The following is a 14,577-nucleotide window of genomic DNA, read 5'->3' on the forward strand; positions in this document are numbered from 1 at the left end:
GTATACGATGGGAAAACCAGAAATAAGTTCCTCCGGGTACCACTCCCTCCATGGCCATGGAGATGGCTGGGCTGGAGCTGATAGTTTGTACGAGAAGGACAAGGAAGCAGCTCCCTGTGTGCCCTGCTGTGGTCGTGGATGGTGATTTCTGTGGAGACTGGAATATAAAGTTTAGAAAGAGACCTCTCAGGAGAGACTGGTCTTGCTCTGGCTGCCTCAGTTGCCTCAGAGCTGCCCCTAGGTTATTTCCCTTCTTTCCATAGTGTTGGTGGGTCTCCATCAATCTCAACTGTGTGAACTGGGATGAAAAGAAACCCGCAGCCTTCCCTGTAGGCTTGCACGGTACCTGGGGAAGTGGGATCTCCAAGAGCAAAGCACTGGGACCTGAGGACAGCAGAGCCCTTGGCTGATGTCAATATCGGGGCTGAGGATGTGGCCTGGGAGGCCTAGCAAGAAATAAAATCCCTTTATGAAGAAAATCCCAGGTACAGAGGGTGGATTGTCAGCAGTGCCGAGCACTTTCAGCTTGAATGCAGGCCTGAGAAAGAAACCAGTCTTATTTAATGCTAGTATTATATACAGAGACTGGGGGATTTGCCCCAGAGAGCTCTCTAGAAGTCCTTCTGGCATAACTTCTTCTGCTCTAAGAGCTGGTAGGAAATTTCCCAGGCTCTGGTTCTTAATTAGCTTTGGGAAGCCAGACTATCTGATGAGCTTTCATCTGCAGCCCATCCTCCTGCCTTCAGCCTCTCCCAGCAGGCTCCAGGTCCTGCTGGGCTTGATGTTCGTATCGCTGCTCTCTCTTGAGCGCTGAACCGTCCTGGGAGCCCAGGAGCTACCCTGGGATCCTTCTTCTGAAGTTACTGAACATGTTTGTACGATCAAAGCAGTCAGTTGTAAGGTCTCAGTCTTGATTAGTCTTCAAAATTGTGAATAACTGGGAAGTTTTACCCCAAATTGTGCATTTAGCCTTTGCATCACAACAAAACTTCCTTACAGTTTTAGATATGAACTCTGTTGCTGTGAGTATTGATAAACAGATCAGATACATCATATATCAAATATCAAATACTGCCTACCAGCATTCAAATTTTGTTTGCAGGAGCTGCCAGAAAAATGGAACAATATAAAGAAGCTGGCGATAGCTGTGAAACAGCATGTGGCTCCTCTGCAGGCAAATGAGATGACGGTTCTGCGCAAGAGCTGTGTGGCTTTTGATGCTGAGCAGCACAGATTCAGAGAGCGATTTCGGAAGGAAGCACCGTTCAGGTACGGGCAAATTGTAGTATCAGAGAAATTGTGAGGAGAAAAAAAAAAAACGACTTTGTGGGGTGATGTTGTGAGAACATATGCTTGAGGCCTTGCATACATTTCCTGCACTCTCCTGGTGTCCTGTCTGTTATGCCTGGGGTGTGGGGTTTTTTTTTGTTTGTTTGGTTTTGTTTTTTGGTTTTTTTTTTTTTTTCCCCTGGGAACACTGTCTGGTGTTAGCAAGAGACTGAATTTGGTTGCTGTGTGCATGATATCGTAAAATCATGGAATGGTTTGGGTTGGAAGGGACCCTCAAATGTCATCTAGTCCAACCCCGCTGCAAGGAGCAGGGACGTATCTCTTTAAGGTGGCGTCAGTAGCGCTGTGTGGCTGTACCATCAGTGTGTACTACAGATGCTTCATCTCTGCTTTGTCTCTTAGAAGCATTGCTCGTTTTATGTATTCTTCAGAAGTTATTACAATATCACTTATGAAGAATAAACATTTCTTTCTAGGTTTGACACCAAAAAGCCTTATCAACTTCTGGATGCAAAGCACATTGAGATTAAACAAATGGAGGCAGCCATGACCTCGATTTATGAATCAGCTGGGCTGTTTGAAGTCATGGTGCCAGATTATAAACAACTGAAGCAGTGCAGAAAGGAGCTGTGTCTTCTCAAAGAGCTCTGGGATATGATCTCCCTTGTAAACACTAGCCTTGATTACTGGCAGACCACCAAATGGATGGATATTAACGTGGAAAACATGGATCTGGAGTGTAAAAAGTTTGCAAGAGAGATTCGGAATTTGGATAAAGAAATGAGGGCATGGGATGCTTTCAGCGGGCTGGACAGCAAGGTGAAGAACATGCTGACAGCCCTGAAAGCTGTGGCAGAACTTCAAAATCCCGCCATTAGAGAAAGACACTGGAATCAGCTGATGCAGATGACGGGTGTGAGGTTTGTGATGGACTCAGACACCACGCTGGCTGACCTTTTGAAGCTCAACCTACATAACTTTGAGGATGAAGTTCGTGGCATTGTGGACAAAGCAGTGCGAGAAATGAGCATGGAGAAAGTCCTGAAGGAGCTAAAAATTACTTGGAGCACCATGGAATTTCAGTATGAGCCTCACCCCCGGACGAACATCCCATTGCTGAAGTCAGATGAGGAACTCATTGAGACTTTAGAAGACAACCAGGTGCAGCTGCAGAATTTAATGACATCCAAATATATTTCCTTTTTCTTGGAGGAAGTGTCTGCATGGCAAAGGAAGCTGTCCACTGCAGACTCCATCATCTCTCTGTGGTTTGAAGTGCAGCGTACATGGTCTCACTTGGAGAGCATATTCATAGGCTCAGAAGATATCCGATCACAGCTTCCCAAGGTATGAAACCCCAAATCATGCTTTTCCTGTTTGGAAAGTGTTGAAGAAGAGCTTCTATTATATGAAATCGTTATCTATAATGCGGAGTTCCCCAAAGCAGGGCTCTTCTGCTGCCTTGCTTATTTGGAGGCTCCCTTAGGGCTATAGTGGTTTGCTAGTGCTGCCCCAGGATGTTTTTGCACTGTAGGTTGTGCTTGAGCCATGCTGAGAAGTTGATTTTCTCCCCTTCACCACTGCTTAGCAAATACAGAGTTCCTGGAGACAGCGCGAGGCTGCTAGCTTCCTGCAGGCGTGTTCCCTCCTTTCTCAGGGGAGGGAGGACTTGGGTAATTACTCAGACTTGTTCCAGCTTGCCTTGATTTTTAAGAAAATCTTCCAAGCTGGTTCCTGGCCCTGCTGGCCCACTCGCAGCCATGCGAGGTGATAGACCACCCTGCCTCCATCCCTCCACTCTGGTCTGCTTGGGCTGTTGCTCCCTCTGCTTTGGAGGGACCTTGCTTACTGGGCAGTGTCTACAGGTGCTCATAACCAGTGCCCTGAAGGCTGTACCGTGTGCCAGCAAGCTGTTAATATCCAACAGCTATCTAATGGCACGTAGGAAAAATCGCATCATGATTTAAACCTACGTCCTACTGGGCAGCTGTCTGCATCTCAATCCTTGTCTGGCAGGTGGCAGGAATCAGCAGCCTCTTCCCTTCCCTGGAAGAAAAGATGAAGCTCAAAGCCTCTGGAGGCTGAACCTCCTCGGGATGCATCCAGGGCTGGGGGAGGATGCACTGGCAGAGCATGGGATGCAGATCTGGAGCTGGCTACATGGCTTGCATGCAGGGAGGGCTCAACCCTCAGGGTGGGCCTTGCTGTGGGGGCTGAACACCGGTTAATGTGGAAGTGTTAACAGGAAAGCTTGGAGAGCTTTTATTCAGTGTCCTGGCTCACTCAGGAGACCTGGTGTGGGAAGAAGGAAGGAGAAGAGACGTTCTGAACATAGCTTTATTTATTCTTTGCTGTTAACTCCAGAAATTCGAGGTCCCTGTTAGGTGCAGACCATAACTGTCAGCATGCTTCTCTGCTGCCAACATGAAGTTTCCATGGCCTTGCTCAAGGCAAGGAAGGGCTCTCCTCTGCAAGGGTCATCTTACCCATTTCTGGGATGGGCACTGGGACTCCTACTTTGTAGCAAGAGGGGAAGAGTGAGCTCTGATGGAGTCAATAGCTTTTCCCGCGTATGGGACCATCTGCTGCTGTGGCCAGGGAAACTTAGTATTTCATCTGGACATGGGAGAGGAAAAGTTATGAGACGACGTTTAAAGGGGAATTCAGTCCCATGAGAATAGTTGGTCCTAGGCATTGGCTTCTGCATGGGTGACTTTATCCATAACCCCTTTGGGATACAGTGAGAAGCTGGCAAGTGCCTGACTGGATGCTTGTTTCGGGGACATGGCTGGAAGGGCCTTTCTGAAATGGTGGAGAGGTCCCTCTGTGCTGGACAGGAGGCTCTCTGCAGAAAGTCTTTCCCCTCAACCCAAAGACAGCACCCAGAGAACCGGATCTTTTAGCCCAAAATTAGCGGTTTACCATGAATGTGTTCCTTATTGCTTTTTAGGACTCCGAGCGCTTTGAAGGGATTGATGTGGATTTTAAAGAACTGGCCTATGAAGCTCAGAAAACTCCAAATGTTGTTGAGGCCACCAATAAACCAGGTCTGTCACAACAACTGGAGGACATTCAGAGCAGGTAGGTAGAACTTAAAAACCCCAGGATTTTGGCAGAGACTGGGATAAACTCTAATGCACTTGTTTAACCTGTGCTCCAAGGCTTTCTTCCTAGTCTGTCCATTCCTTTCATTCAGAAGTCGCAGCGTTTCTGATCTTTCTTGAGTCTTTTTATTTGTGATCCATCACCCTGCGCCCTCCGAAGTGGAGCCTGGCTTTGCGTACGTGCAGTTTCTCATCCTGAGTATTGATTTGCACGCGTACAAAGCTAGGCATTCAGCTGGTTTTAATAACATGTGGCCTCACTGCCACCTCAAATACAGTGTCTTAAATATCTATTTAGCAGTCCAGGCAGGGATATCTGCAGCAGAACTGAGCCCGTGTTCTTTAATTTACAAAATTATCTCTGCGTGTATACCCTTGACACACAGTGTAACTAGACTCCCCGAGAATGACCTCGGTGTCCTGAGATGGAGACGCTTCTCACTTAACATACGAGCTCGTCTGCCGGGAGCGCTCTGAGAAGTGAATGTGGTAGCTGTTGTGTCAGTCATAACTTAGCCATTTCAAATAAAGGCTTATTTTCTTTTGTAATCCAATAAGGCCAGTGTTCCTCAGAGAAGACTCGCTGCGTGTTATTTATGAACTCTCTAAGCTCAGCAGCAGTTTAGCGTGTAAACACTGAAAGATTAATTTTTAGATCGGAGTGAACAAGTTTCCTTTCAGGCTTCACAAACACAAAATGCTGAGTAGATCTGAGTCAGACTTTAAATTGTGACTCGTTAGAGTAAAAGCAGTTCTGGAAACTTTCATCCCAGCGTGAAATCACTTGTGGCAGTTATGAGCTTGTCTATAACAGCAAGTCAGACTGCAAACCCTTTCCAGCCTCTTCTTCCACCCGTGTTTCTGCTTTTTTATGAGGCTTCTCTGACTCTTAGGCTGTTTGACCCTCGGGAGCAGAGAGAGATCTACGAGTTACTGCGTGCTGCGTTGATCTGTTTGGGAAATGCTGTTTAGGACCAGCCTACGGGCTCAGCTCACGCCTGGTGTTTCCCCATGGTAGGGGAGGATCTGCTTAATAAACTGCAGCATGAAACATGAAGGAATGTTTACCCGCGTGGCCTGGGCTCTGTTTGTCTGCTTTGTCTCCCCAGGTTGTCTCTGTGTGAGAAGGCTTTGGCTGAATATTTGGACATGAAGAGGCTGGCCTTTCCCAGATTTTACTTCATTTCTTCTGCAGATTTACTGGATATTCTTTCCAATGGCACCAACCCACAGCTGGTAAGCCTTGTACGGCATCGCCATTGCATTTTCCAGCTGTCAGTAATGTCACGGTGGAAGATGCTGTCTTGGGACTCTCCTCTAGCTTATCCTTTCTTGAGTGCTTTTTCTCCCACTCTCATTTGGATTAATAATAATTCTTTCACAGCTGGCCTTCATCTGTCATCTTTCAAAGGCAACGTGTGCTGTATGTTGTCTGATCTAATCCTGGTGATGCTTGCAGATGGTTCTGAAAGCACTGCAGAGAGTAGAGCTGTGGTTTTGATGCCAAAACAACAATGGTTTTGTTTCTACTGGGACACAGCGAGGTTGGAGGAAACGATCTTTCTTGAGGATCTCAGCCAAAACTTGTTGCTGGCTTTGGATCCCGAACCTGGGATGCCACCAAACAGCATCTGCTGTTGAAAGAGCCACAGACTGAGCATTCAAATGTGGAAGTGTCAACACCTGATGGCTTGGAGAGTTCTCTTTTGTTATGCAGAAGAAGCATTTGCTTATCAGTCACTTCTTCCTTCCCCCAAAGGCCTTTGGGATGCCCTGGTTATAGGGGGAGAGAAGAACACAACCTGAAAGAGGTAGGAGAGTGGCTATGGCCAAAGCAAGCAAATAGATCTCTTGGCTTGCCATCCATCCCTGCACAGCTCAGGGGCCAGGCTGGGGGTCTGACCTCCTGCGCCGTCTTGACTGAGGAGGCTTCTCCTCTCCTGTTGGATTTCTGCAGATGGTGTCAGAATGCCAGGTGTGAGGAAAACACTCCAGATATAGCATTCCTTCTGCTGACTTTAGTGGGTTGCTGGATCATCCTGTGAAGAATCTTGTTGTAACCTTCCTGTTTTGGGACATGGCTGCACTGTGCTCTTCCCCCTGTTCCTCAGAGGAGTGCAGACACCTCCTGCCCTCCTGCTGGGCAGAGTTCAGAGGATTTAGTCCTGCAGATGTTTTTCCATACAGAGCAGAGCAGCCTTAGGGGTTGACTATTAGTGCCGCAGGAGCTGCTGGCAGGAAACCTCGGCCATTTTGCCTCGCAATGCCGTGCTCTTGCTGGCTTTGTTTGGGACGCATTGTTTATCCTGAGATGAGTGTGTAAACCCAATCAAAATGTTCGCAGCAAATGGAAACTGTTGGATAAAGAATGAATTCCTTATTCCATCTTTCGGTGATGAGTAATCTCACCTCCTTTAAGCTTTGCGTCGTTTTCAGCATTAGTGTGAGCATGTGAACGGAGCGGGTTTGCATGCGTGTTTGGAGGTGCTGTTGTTTGCCACCAACCTTTAACACTGCTTGTGTCTGTTTCTGCTGCTACGTGATTTCAGCCTGCAGAGAGTCATCAATGCGTAGTTGATTGGTACTTAAAATGGAGAGAAAAAAAACGTAGGAAGCAAAGAGAAGATACTGTGTTGAAATGCTCCGTGGAGTAAGAAGAAATTCCTGGTGATTTCTGTTATTCAAAACTATTTGCAATAAAATCAAAATAAATGTCAAGTAGGATCATACAGGGATACGCTCTCAGCCTCTCCACTGTAGTTTCAAAATCGGATCATTCCTAAAGGAGGATTAAACACACAGTGATATTATCCCCCTTCACTGGATACTGAACTTGTGCGGATTCAGGTGCATCCAGGGCTCCAGCGGCAGGGCTGCACCGAATGCTGGAGTACGTCCTGAGCCCTGCAGGCTGGCCAGGCTCTGGGAATGGCCAGTGAGGATTTGTGAGCAGAAAGTTGTAGATGTAAGGAAAGATTTCTGTGGTTTACTCAAGATTTGAAAGGAGATATGCTTATTTGGGGCAGGGGGGAAGCACCTTCCAGGATTTGACCCTGCTTGAAAGTGCGTAAGGAGGCTACCGAGAGCTATGTCCAGCTGCAGGACAGCTTACAAGGAGGAGTGTTGTGATCCTTCGTGAGTCAGTAAGTAAGAATTAAATGGACAAGTCCACCTGTCTGTCTCTGAAAGCATTACAGGACCAGACGTCATGGGCTGTTCTCATTTCTCATCCCACCCGTGAGATCTGCCCGTCTCCCTGTCTCTGGCTGTCACTGAGAGAGGCAGCTCCTGTCTTGGGACTGCTTTATGAACTGACCCTTGCCGTGGGAAGGGCAGTCCTGGGAGAAGCCCGTCTGTGTTGGCAGTGGTGTGTGACACACGCGGTGTCATCTTTTCTTCTTTCGCCCCTGCCCCCCCAAATTATTTGGAAGTACTGGGAAAGACAGCAAAAGGCTTGTGTTGGCAGTATCCTGGCCATGTATGAGAAGATGTGGTGCTACCAGGATGTCTAAGATCGTACTTTGTGGACATGATTGTGCTTGTGACATGTATGGTGATCTCCGTTCCGTTTGCCTTGTCTCAGTCACTCTGTACAATTCCTTTTGCAGGTGCAACGTCATCTTTCCAAACTCTTTGACAACTTGGCCAAGATAAAATTCCAGCTGGACTCTGAGCAAAAGGCAACCAAGGTTGGCCTGGGAATGTACAGTAGAGAGGAGGAATACGTCACCTTCAGTGAACCCTGTGACTGCAGCGGGCAGGTGAGGGGGAAGACCTGCTTTCCTGCCCCTTGCGTGGGCATCTGTTGCCAAGACATTGTAGAGCTTCACTGCTGTTCCTTTATGTGTGGGAAAGGCTGGAAGAACAGGTGTGTAATTTAATTCCTCCTTACACCACAGCTCTTGGTCCCGCTCTGAATAGGTCCTCGCTAAGGTGGGGCATAGGTGTCACAGTTCACAGTGAGAGAAAGGGCTGTGGCTTTTTCCTAACTAGGTGTTTTGGTGTTTTTTTTTAATTTTTCTAAGACTTTTGAAGGTTAGTCTTACAGCTTGTTACAAATATCCTCAGTAAGGAGGGGATGCAGACTGAAAATAGACTAAGCTATTTCATAGTACCTCTACATGGATATCTTTTGAAAAAGAAGGCTTTTTTTTCCTGTTTTCCAAGTCTTCCATAGGATGAGTTAAGGTATGAAATTCAAGAACCAAACTACTGCTCAGCTTATCTGTCCCTGTAGTTGCACCATGGACTATTATAGGATGTTAAAACAACTAATACCAGCTGTTGAGCTCCCCGGCAATGGAGCTTGCTGCATTTGTACGATCTTCTCAGTGAGGGTTTTGCCTATCAAATACTAAATTCAGCAGGAATTGTGTTCCCAAGTTTGGCAGCAGCTTTCTCCTGCTGCTGGCAGATTGTGCCCAAGTCCCATGAGTGATTCTGTCACGGCCTGGAGGTGGAACTCGCCGAACTAAATTACTCATCAGTGGAATTCATTCTGGTTTCTCTTATAGCTGGAGTTCAAGAAAAAACTGCCTTGTATTGTTGGTGTCTGGAAATAGATGCTAATCCTGCCAGTACCAGAATTGGCTGAATCTACCCAATCTGAAGGAGGCTGTGAGGCTTGGTTAACTCAAGAGTTGAGATGCTTGCTCTGTTCCCTATCTTCACTGGTTACCAAAGGTGCTTAAGAAGAGAAAATATATGACTGTGATTTAATCTCTTCTCCAGGTTGAGGTCTGGCTGAACCACGTACTAGACAGCATGAGGGCTACTGTGAGAGACGAGATGACAGAAGCAGTGGTGGCTTACGAGGAGAAGCCGAGGGAACAGTGGCTCTTTGACTACCCTGCCCAGGTATCTGCTGCTGTTCCTCATCTCCACTCAGGCTGGCACATGGGAAAGTCAGCGCTTGGCTTCCCCTGCAGTCCTGCCCTTCCCATCTTTCAGTAAAGGCCTTTAGTTGTGGGTGGGGACATTTCTGGCCTCCACCGTGCTGTTTGGGAGGGAGGAAGGATGAGTTGTCCTCTGTCCTGGCAATCTCCTGATGGAGTTTCCAGGCTGAGCACCATGTTCTGGTTTGGGCTCCAGGGAGGAGGGATATGCTCTTGGCTGGGTTATGGAGCTGGGGGGCTTGGGCAGTGCCTGCTGCACCCTGTGGGTCACAGGAAGCCTCTTCACCCAGAGGAGAGAGAGGTGCAGCAGGAAGACAAAGTGGGGAGACCTAATGAGAGCAAAGAGCCCCTCAAGTGCATCTCTGACAGCCTCGTGGTCTCCTCCTCTGCTGTGTCAGGCATGTGAAAAGTGCTGATTTACTAATAAGTAGCTGCTAAATGTGTCTACCACTGATATGATGTTTTAAATTAATGTCACGGGGCAGATCCCCATTGTCCTGTCTGCTGTGACTGCCATATGAAAAAATACTTAATTTCATGTCGCGGATACTTCATCATTGATCTCCCTGCGGATCAGACACTCCTGAATGTAAGGAAACTCTGGTGTTTTCCCTGATACTGAGCCAGCACATTTCCCCAGGTGGCTCTTTCCTGCACCCAGATCTGGTGGACAACCGAGGTTGAGATTTCCTTTGCCAGGGTGGAGGAAGGCTACGAGAATGCGATGAAGGAATATCACAAGAAGCAAGTGACCCAACTGAACACCCTCGTTACCATGCTGATTGGGCAGCTCTCCAACAGCGACAGGCAGAAAATCATGACCATATGCACCATCGATGTGCACGCTCGGGACGTGGTGGCAAAGATGATAGCACAGAAGGTTTGTGTTCGCAGCTCAGCGTGGTCCTGTGTTGGGTGTTGGAGCGGGGGTTACAGGAGTGATAGAACAACCACAGGCCGTTCAGATCACTGCCTGTCTCAGTGGGAGATACGTGACTAAAATTACTTCTACAGGGCTTGTGATAAGGAGACAGAAAGCCACCGCCAGCTTGCGGTGCTGTTCTCTATTGTGGCCATGCAACACCAAGGGCTGCATTATAAGACCCTCTTCACACCTTGCTGCTTCTTAAATCTCCTGTTCAGGAGTCTTTTTGTGCTGCTCTTTCTTTTGGGTATTCAGTTTTTCCTCACTCACCAACATAATTACTAATTTGGTGCCTACCTACTGATGGGAGATGAGAATGTGACATTTCTCACCACAGTACATGGAGGTGATCTTCCTCACCACACCTGCCTTTGCAGTGAGGACCAGTCCATCCCCGATGAAAACTTCCTTGCAGTCACCGTTTTGGCACCTGAGCTGTATGTGCCTGGCATCTCTGACCTTCCCATGATGGTGCTTGTGGGTGTGTTGCAGGTGGACAATGCCCAGGCATTCATTTGGCTGTCACAGCTCCGGCACAGATGGTCGGATGAGGAACGGCACTGCTTTGCCAACATCTGTGATGCGCAGTTCCTGTATTCCTATGAATACCTTGGCAACACCCCTCGGCTTGTCATCACTCCACTGACTGACAGGTAAGTCTCTGGGAAACACCGTCGTAGCTGGACTTTGCCAGATGGATTTAGTTTGAATGCCCACATCCGTCTTGTTCTCTCTCTGTGTCCCAGCAATCTGGTGGCAGAGCTCTAACTCTCACCTCATTTGTCATTTGATGGTGGTACCCTCAGGGTATCTGTGCCTCAGATCCTGGGGTGGGATTCAGCTCTCGCGTTAAGGTGCTTACTTGTAGGTGTCTGCCTGTGCACAAGATGTCCTGCATCTAATAGAGTTGGTGAGTCTAGAAAGCTTTCATCCCGTATTGAAGTAGATGTCTACCACTTGGTTCAGTTGGCTCAGTGGGGACGCCTAGGGTGACTTGAGATGCCCTGTATTGTCCCACCTGGCTTCCAGATGTCAATCCAGAAGCATGCACGTCTCCTCTGGGCCCCTTGTCATATCTTTCCACCCTACATAGCGTTTCAGTATCCAGGAGCATCCCAACTGGCTCTAGTTGCCCGTGTTAGTCAGCTGAGCCAAGCCCCCATGCGTTATCAGGTTTTTGTTGGCCAGGTTGACTACAGCTCTGTGCTTGTACAGGACTTGTGGACACTCATATGTGGGCACCTCCCTGGTGTTTGTCTTCAGCATGATGGACAAACTTTGGGGCTTGCTGTGACATTGAGTGGGATCAGTCGTAGACCATCTGAGCGGGTTTCTGTCAGTGATGGGGAATGGGATCCTTTGGGCTGAAGAGCACTGGGAAGGAAGAGGGAAGTCATTCAGAAAAGCTGACCTTTTCTCATGCTATTTGGGACGTGGCTAATATCAGTGAGTGGTATGAGGATCCAGAGATCTCAATTAATGCCCAAGAGAACTTTCAGCTTAGACATGCACCCTGTTCATGTACAGCTTTTCAGAAGAAAGGCTCTCCTGAGTGTATTGCCTTAGTGCCATGTCTCTGCAGCCCAGTGATGACCTGTTGGGCCAAGTTTCAGTCTCTTTCCTTTTTTATTTCATCCTTAACTGTGAAAGATGTTACATCACCCTGACCCAGTCACTGCACCTGACCATGAGCGGAGCACCTGCAGGCCCTGCAGGCACTGGCAAGACGGAGACTACGAAAGACTTGGGGCGAGCCCTGGGCATCATGGTGTACGTGTTTAACTGCTCCGAGCAGATGGACTACAAGGTACTGCTCCCTTGGCCACAGTGCCATCACGTGGGGCTGGGGTTGCTCAGGGCCCCATGAGAGCAATCCAACTGAGATTGCTTTAATCCATCACCTCCCCTCAAATCCCTGCTACGTTCCTTGCTGCTAAACACCTTTTTCTCCTCCTCCCTTTTCTTCTCTGACTTCCACAAGGTTCTTCAGAAGGCAGAGGCCCAAATTGTGCTCTCTGCCTTGTTATGCCTTTCCCTTCTGGCCCAGGGAACAGTGATTTTGGTAGCCTCAGATCAGATTTTATTCACTTTACGGGCTCTCCCGGGAAGCGGGGCTGTTGCTAATTCAGCACAGGTGACCTTTAAATGGAACTACTGCACAGATACATCGCGCAAGTGCAATTAACAAATCAAGTGGCAAACTGTGCAGAGCTATAAATATTATAATTGAGTTGTGCCTGCTGTTTCCCTGCACTTTTCTAAATACCCACAATAGACTGAAAATTGCTATAAATAAACAGGCTGGGAAATAAAATCCATATTTTTTTTGCTGGAGTTGATTCCATTTATGATTTCACTCTTGTAAATTTATTTTTTTTTTTTTCCCAGTCCTGTGGGAATATTTACAAAGGCCTTTCCCAGACGGGAGCCTGGGGCTGTTTTGATGAATTTAACAGAATCTCGGTTGAGGTCCTCTCTGTGGTTGCTGTACAGGTAAGTGGAGAAACACTCATAAATAAATACAAACAAGGCAGAGACATGCTGCAGCCTTTGGAGCGAGGGTAAATATGGAAATTGCATGTTGCTTGTTTCAGTTCTGTGTGTAGGCAGGTGAGGGATTCTATCCCAAAATTAATCACATGAATATCACAGCACTGACAAAATGTAGCAGTGATGTGCTGCAAACGTTTTTATTGCTTCTTTTCTTCCTCCAGTTACAGCACTTGTGTTGAGGCAATTCTTTATAGCGCCTTTTCTCAGATCAGTGCATGCTGTGGCTCTGTACCTGTTCCTCCTGAGGAAGGCACTGGTGTCACTAATATGCTGTCAGATAATTGCAGCATATGATTTTAGGGAGGACAGCTCCCCCTTTACGCTGCTCTCATGGGACCCCGCCTGCAGCGCTGCGTCCAGCTCTGGAGCCCCCAACATCAGAAGGACGTGGACCAGTTGGAGTTAGTCCAGAGGAGGCCACAAAGATGCTCAGCGGGCAGGAGCACCTGTCCGGTGAGGACAGGCTGAGAGAGCTGGGGCTGTTCAGCCTGGAGAAGAGAAGACTCTGGGGAAACTTGATAGTGGCCTTCCAGAACCTAAATGGGGCCTACAGGAAAAATGGAGAGGGACTTTGGACAAGTGCAGGTAGTAGATAGGACAGGGGCTAATGACTTTAAACTGGAAGAGGGTAAGTTCAGATCAGACGTAAGGAAGAAATTCTTTAACTTGAGGGTGCTGAGGCACTGACCCAGGTTGCCCAGAGAAGCTGTGGATGCCCCATCCCTGGAAGTGTTCAAGGTCAGGCTGGATGGGGCTGTGAGCAACCTGATCTAGTGGAAGGTGTCCCTGCCTGTGGTAGAGGAATTGGAACAAGATTAATCTTTAAGTTCCTGTCCAACTCAAACCAAACCATTCTATGATTTTGTGATATTCAACAAATGAGGATACACAGAAGATTAATTTCCTGTCACCAAGACTGTGCAGTTATCTTTCCTTCCTTCTCTTTTCACGTGGCTGTGGTTTTAATTCCAACGTCTGTAATGAGAGCTCTGTGAAATGGCTTTGGAGGGTATTCCCGGCTGAGTGGCGTAATTCCTGGGAAGGATGCAGTGTGGTGCTCCTGAAAGCTGGTGTTAGCTGGGTGACACTTGGTAACTGGAACCTGCAGCAGATGTGCAGCCCTTGCTTACGTGCTTGCCTAGGATACCCTAACAGCACGGGGTTAAAGCCAGGAGAGAGCTACCTGAGCTGTGCTTGGCTATGCGTAGGTGTTTGCCCTGTAGAATGGTTTCTCATCTCCTCCATAGTTTAACCGTTTGATGCATTTTGTTGTTAAGTCCCATGTGAAGCACAACAGCAGTCCTTGGAGAAGGGCTGGAAAGGAGACTGCCCTCCTCATCATACTAGAAAGTCCTGTTCCCTTTTGCTTATATATAATCTGGCACTTTGTTTCCTCCTTCCCTTCCCTTCCCCTTACTGGCCCATGAGGAAATCTGGAAATACATTGCACAGGGGAAAGGACTGCCAGAGGAGAGGCACTCCATGCCCTGCTTGTGCCTGCCCAGTAGATGAAGAGGGGACACCCGGGGTAAGTGCTGCGGGTGTGAATCCTCTTGGGCAGGGGCTGAAATCTGAGGCAGTCCAGGTATGAACACAGGGCAGCACTATGACAGCAGACACTACTAGCGTTTCTGGCCCTTGCTTTGAAGGACAGCTGTGTCTGGATGTTGTCCGTATCCTAAATCTCATTGATATCTTCTGAAGATGCCAGGTAAATCCAGCTACCAGGGGACTTTGAGCAAAAGGGTGCTCAACTGCACTGTCCAGACTGTGGCGTGGGCAGAACTGAAAGTTTTGAGCCTTGAGGGAC

General features: G+C 47.9%; 1 protein-coding gene across 1 annotated transcript in view; it reads left to right on the plus strand.

Moving 5' to 3' along the window:
* DNAH9 (dynein axonemal heavy chain 9) overlaps positions 1 to 14,577 on the plus strand; it is a 169,583-nt gene that overhangs the window by 27,654 nt on the left and 127,352 nt on the right. Inside the window, exons 19-28 of the mRNA XM_086762087.1 lie at positions 1,103 to 1,269; positions 1,767 to 2,637; positions 4,241 to 4,371; positions 5,504 to 5,630; positions 8,003 to 8,155; positions 9,126 to 9,251; positions 9,930 to 10,169; positions 10,707 to 10,867; positions 11,865 to 12,021; positions 12,603 to 12,707. Coding sequence (XP_086618213.1) covers positions 1,103 to 1,269; positions 1,767 to 2,637; positions 4,241 to 4,371; positions 5,504 to 5,630; positions 8,003 to 8,155; positions 9,126 to 9,251; positions 9,930 to 10,169; positions 10,707 to 10,867; positions 11,865 to 12,021; positions 12,603 to 12,707 — 2,238 coding nt within the window. The remainder of the gene's footprint in view (positions 1 to 1,102; positions 1,270 to 1,766; positions 2,638 to 4,240; positions 4,372 to 5,503; positions 5,631 to 8,002; positions 8,156 to 9,125; positions 9,252 to 9,929; positions 10,170 to 10,706; positions 10,868 to 11,864; positions 12,022 to 12,602; positions 12,708 to 14,577) is intronic.

Source organism: Chlamydotis macqueenii, chromosome 18, assembly GCF_036417535.1.
Source record: "Chlamydotis macqueenii isolate bChlMac1 chromosome 18, bChlMac1.mat, whole genome shotgun sequence".
Lineage (NCBI taxonomy): Eukaryota > Metazoa > Chordata > Aves > Otidiformes > Otididae > Chlamydotis > Chlamydotis macqueenii.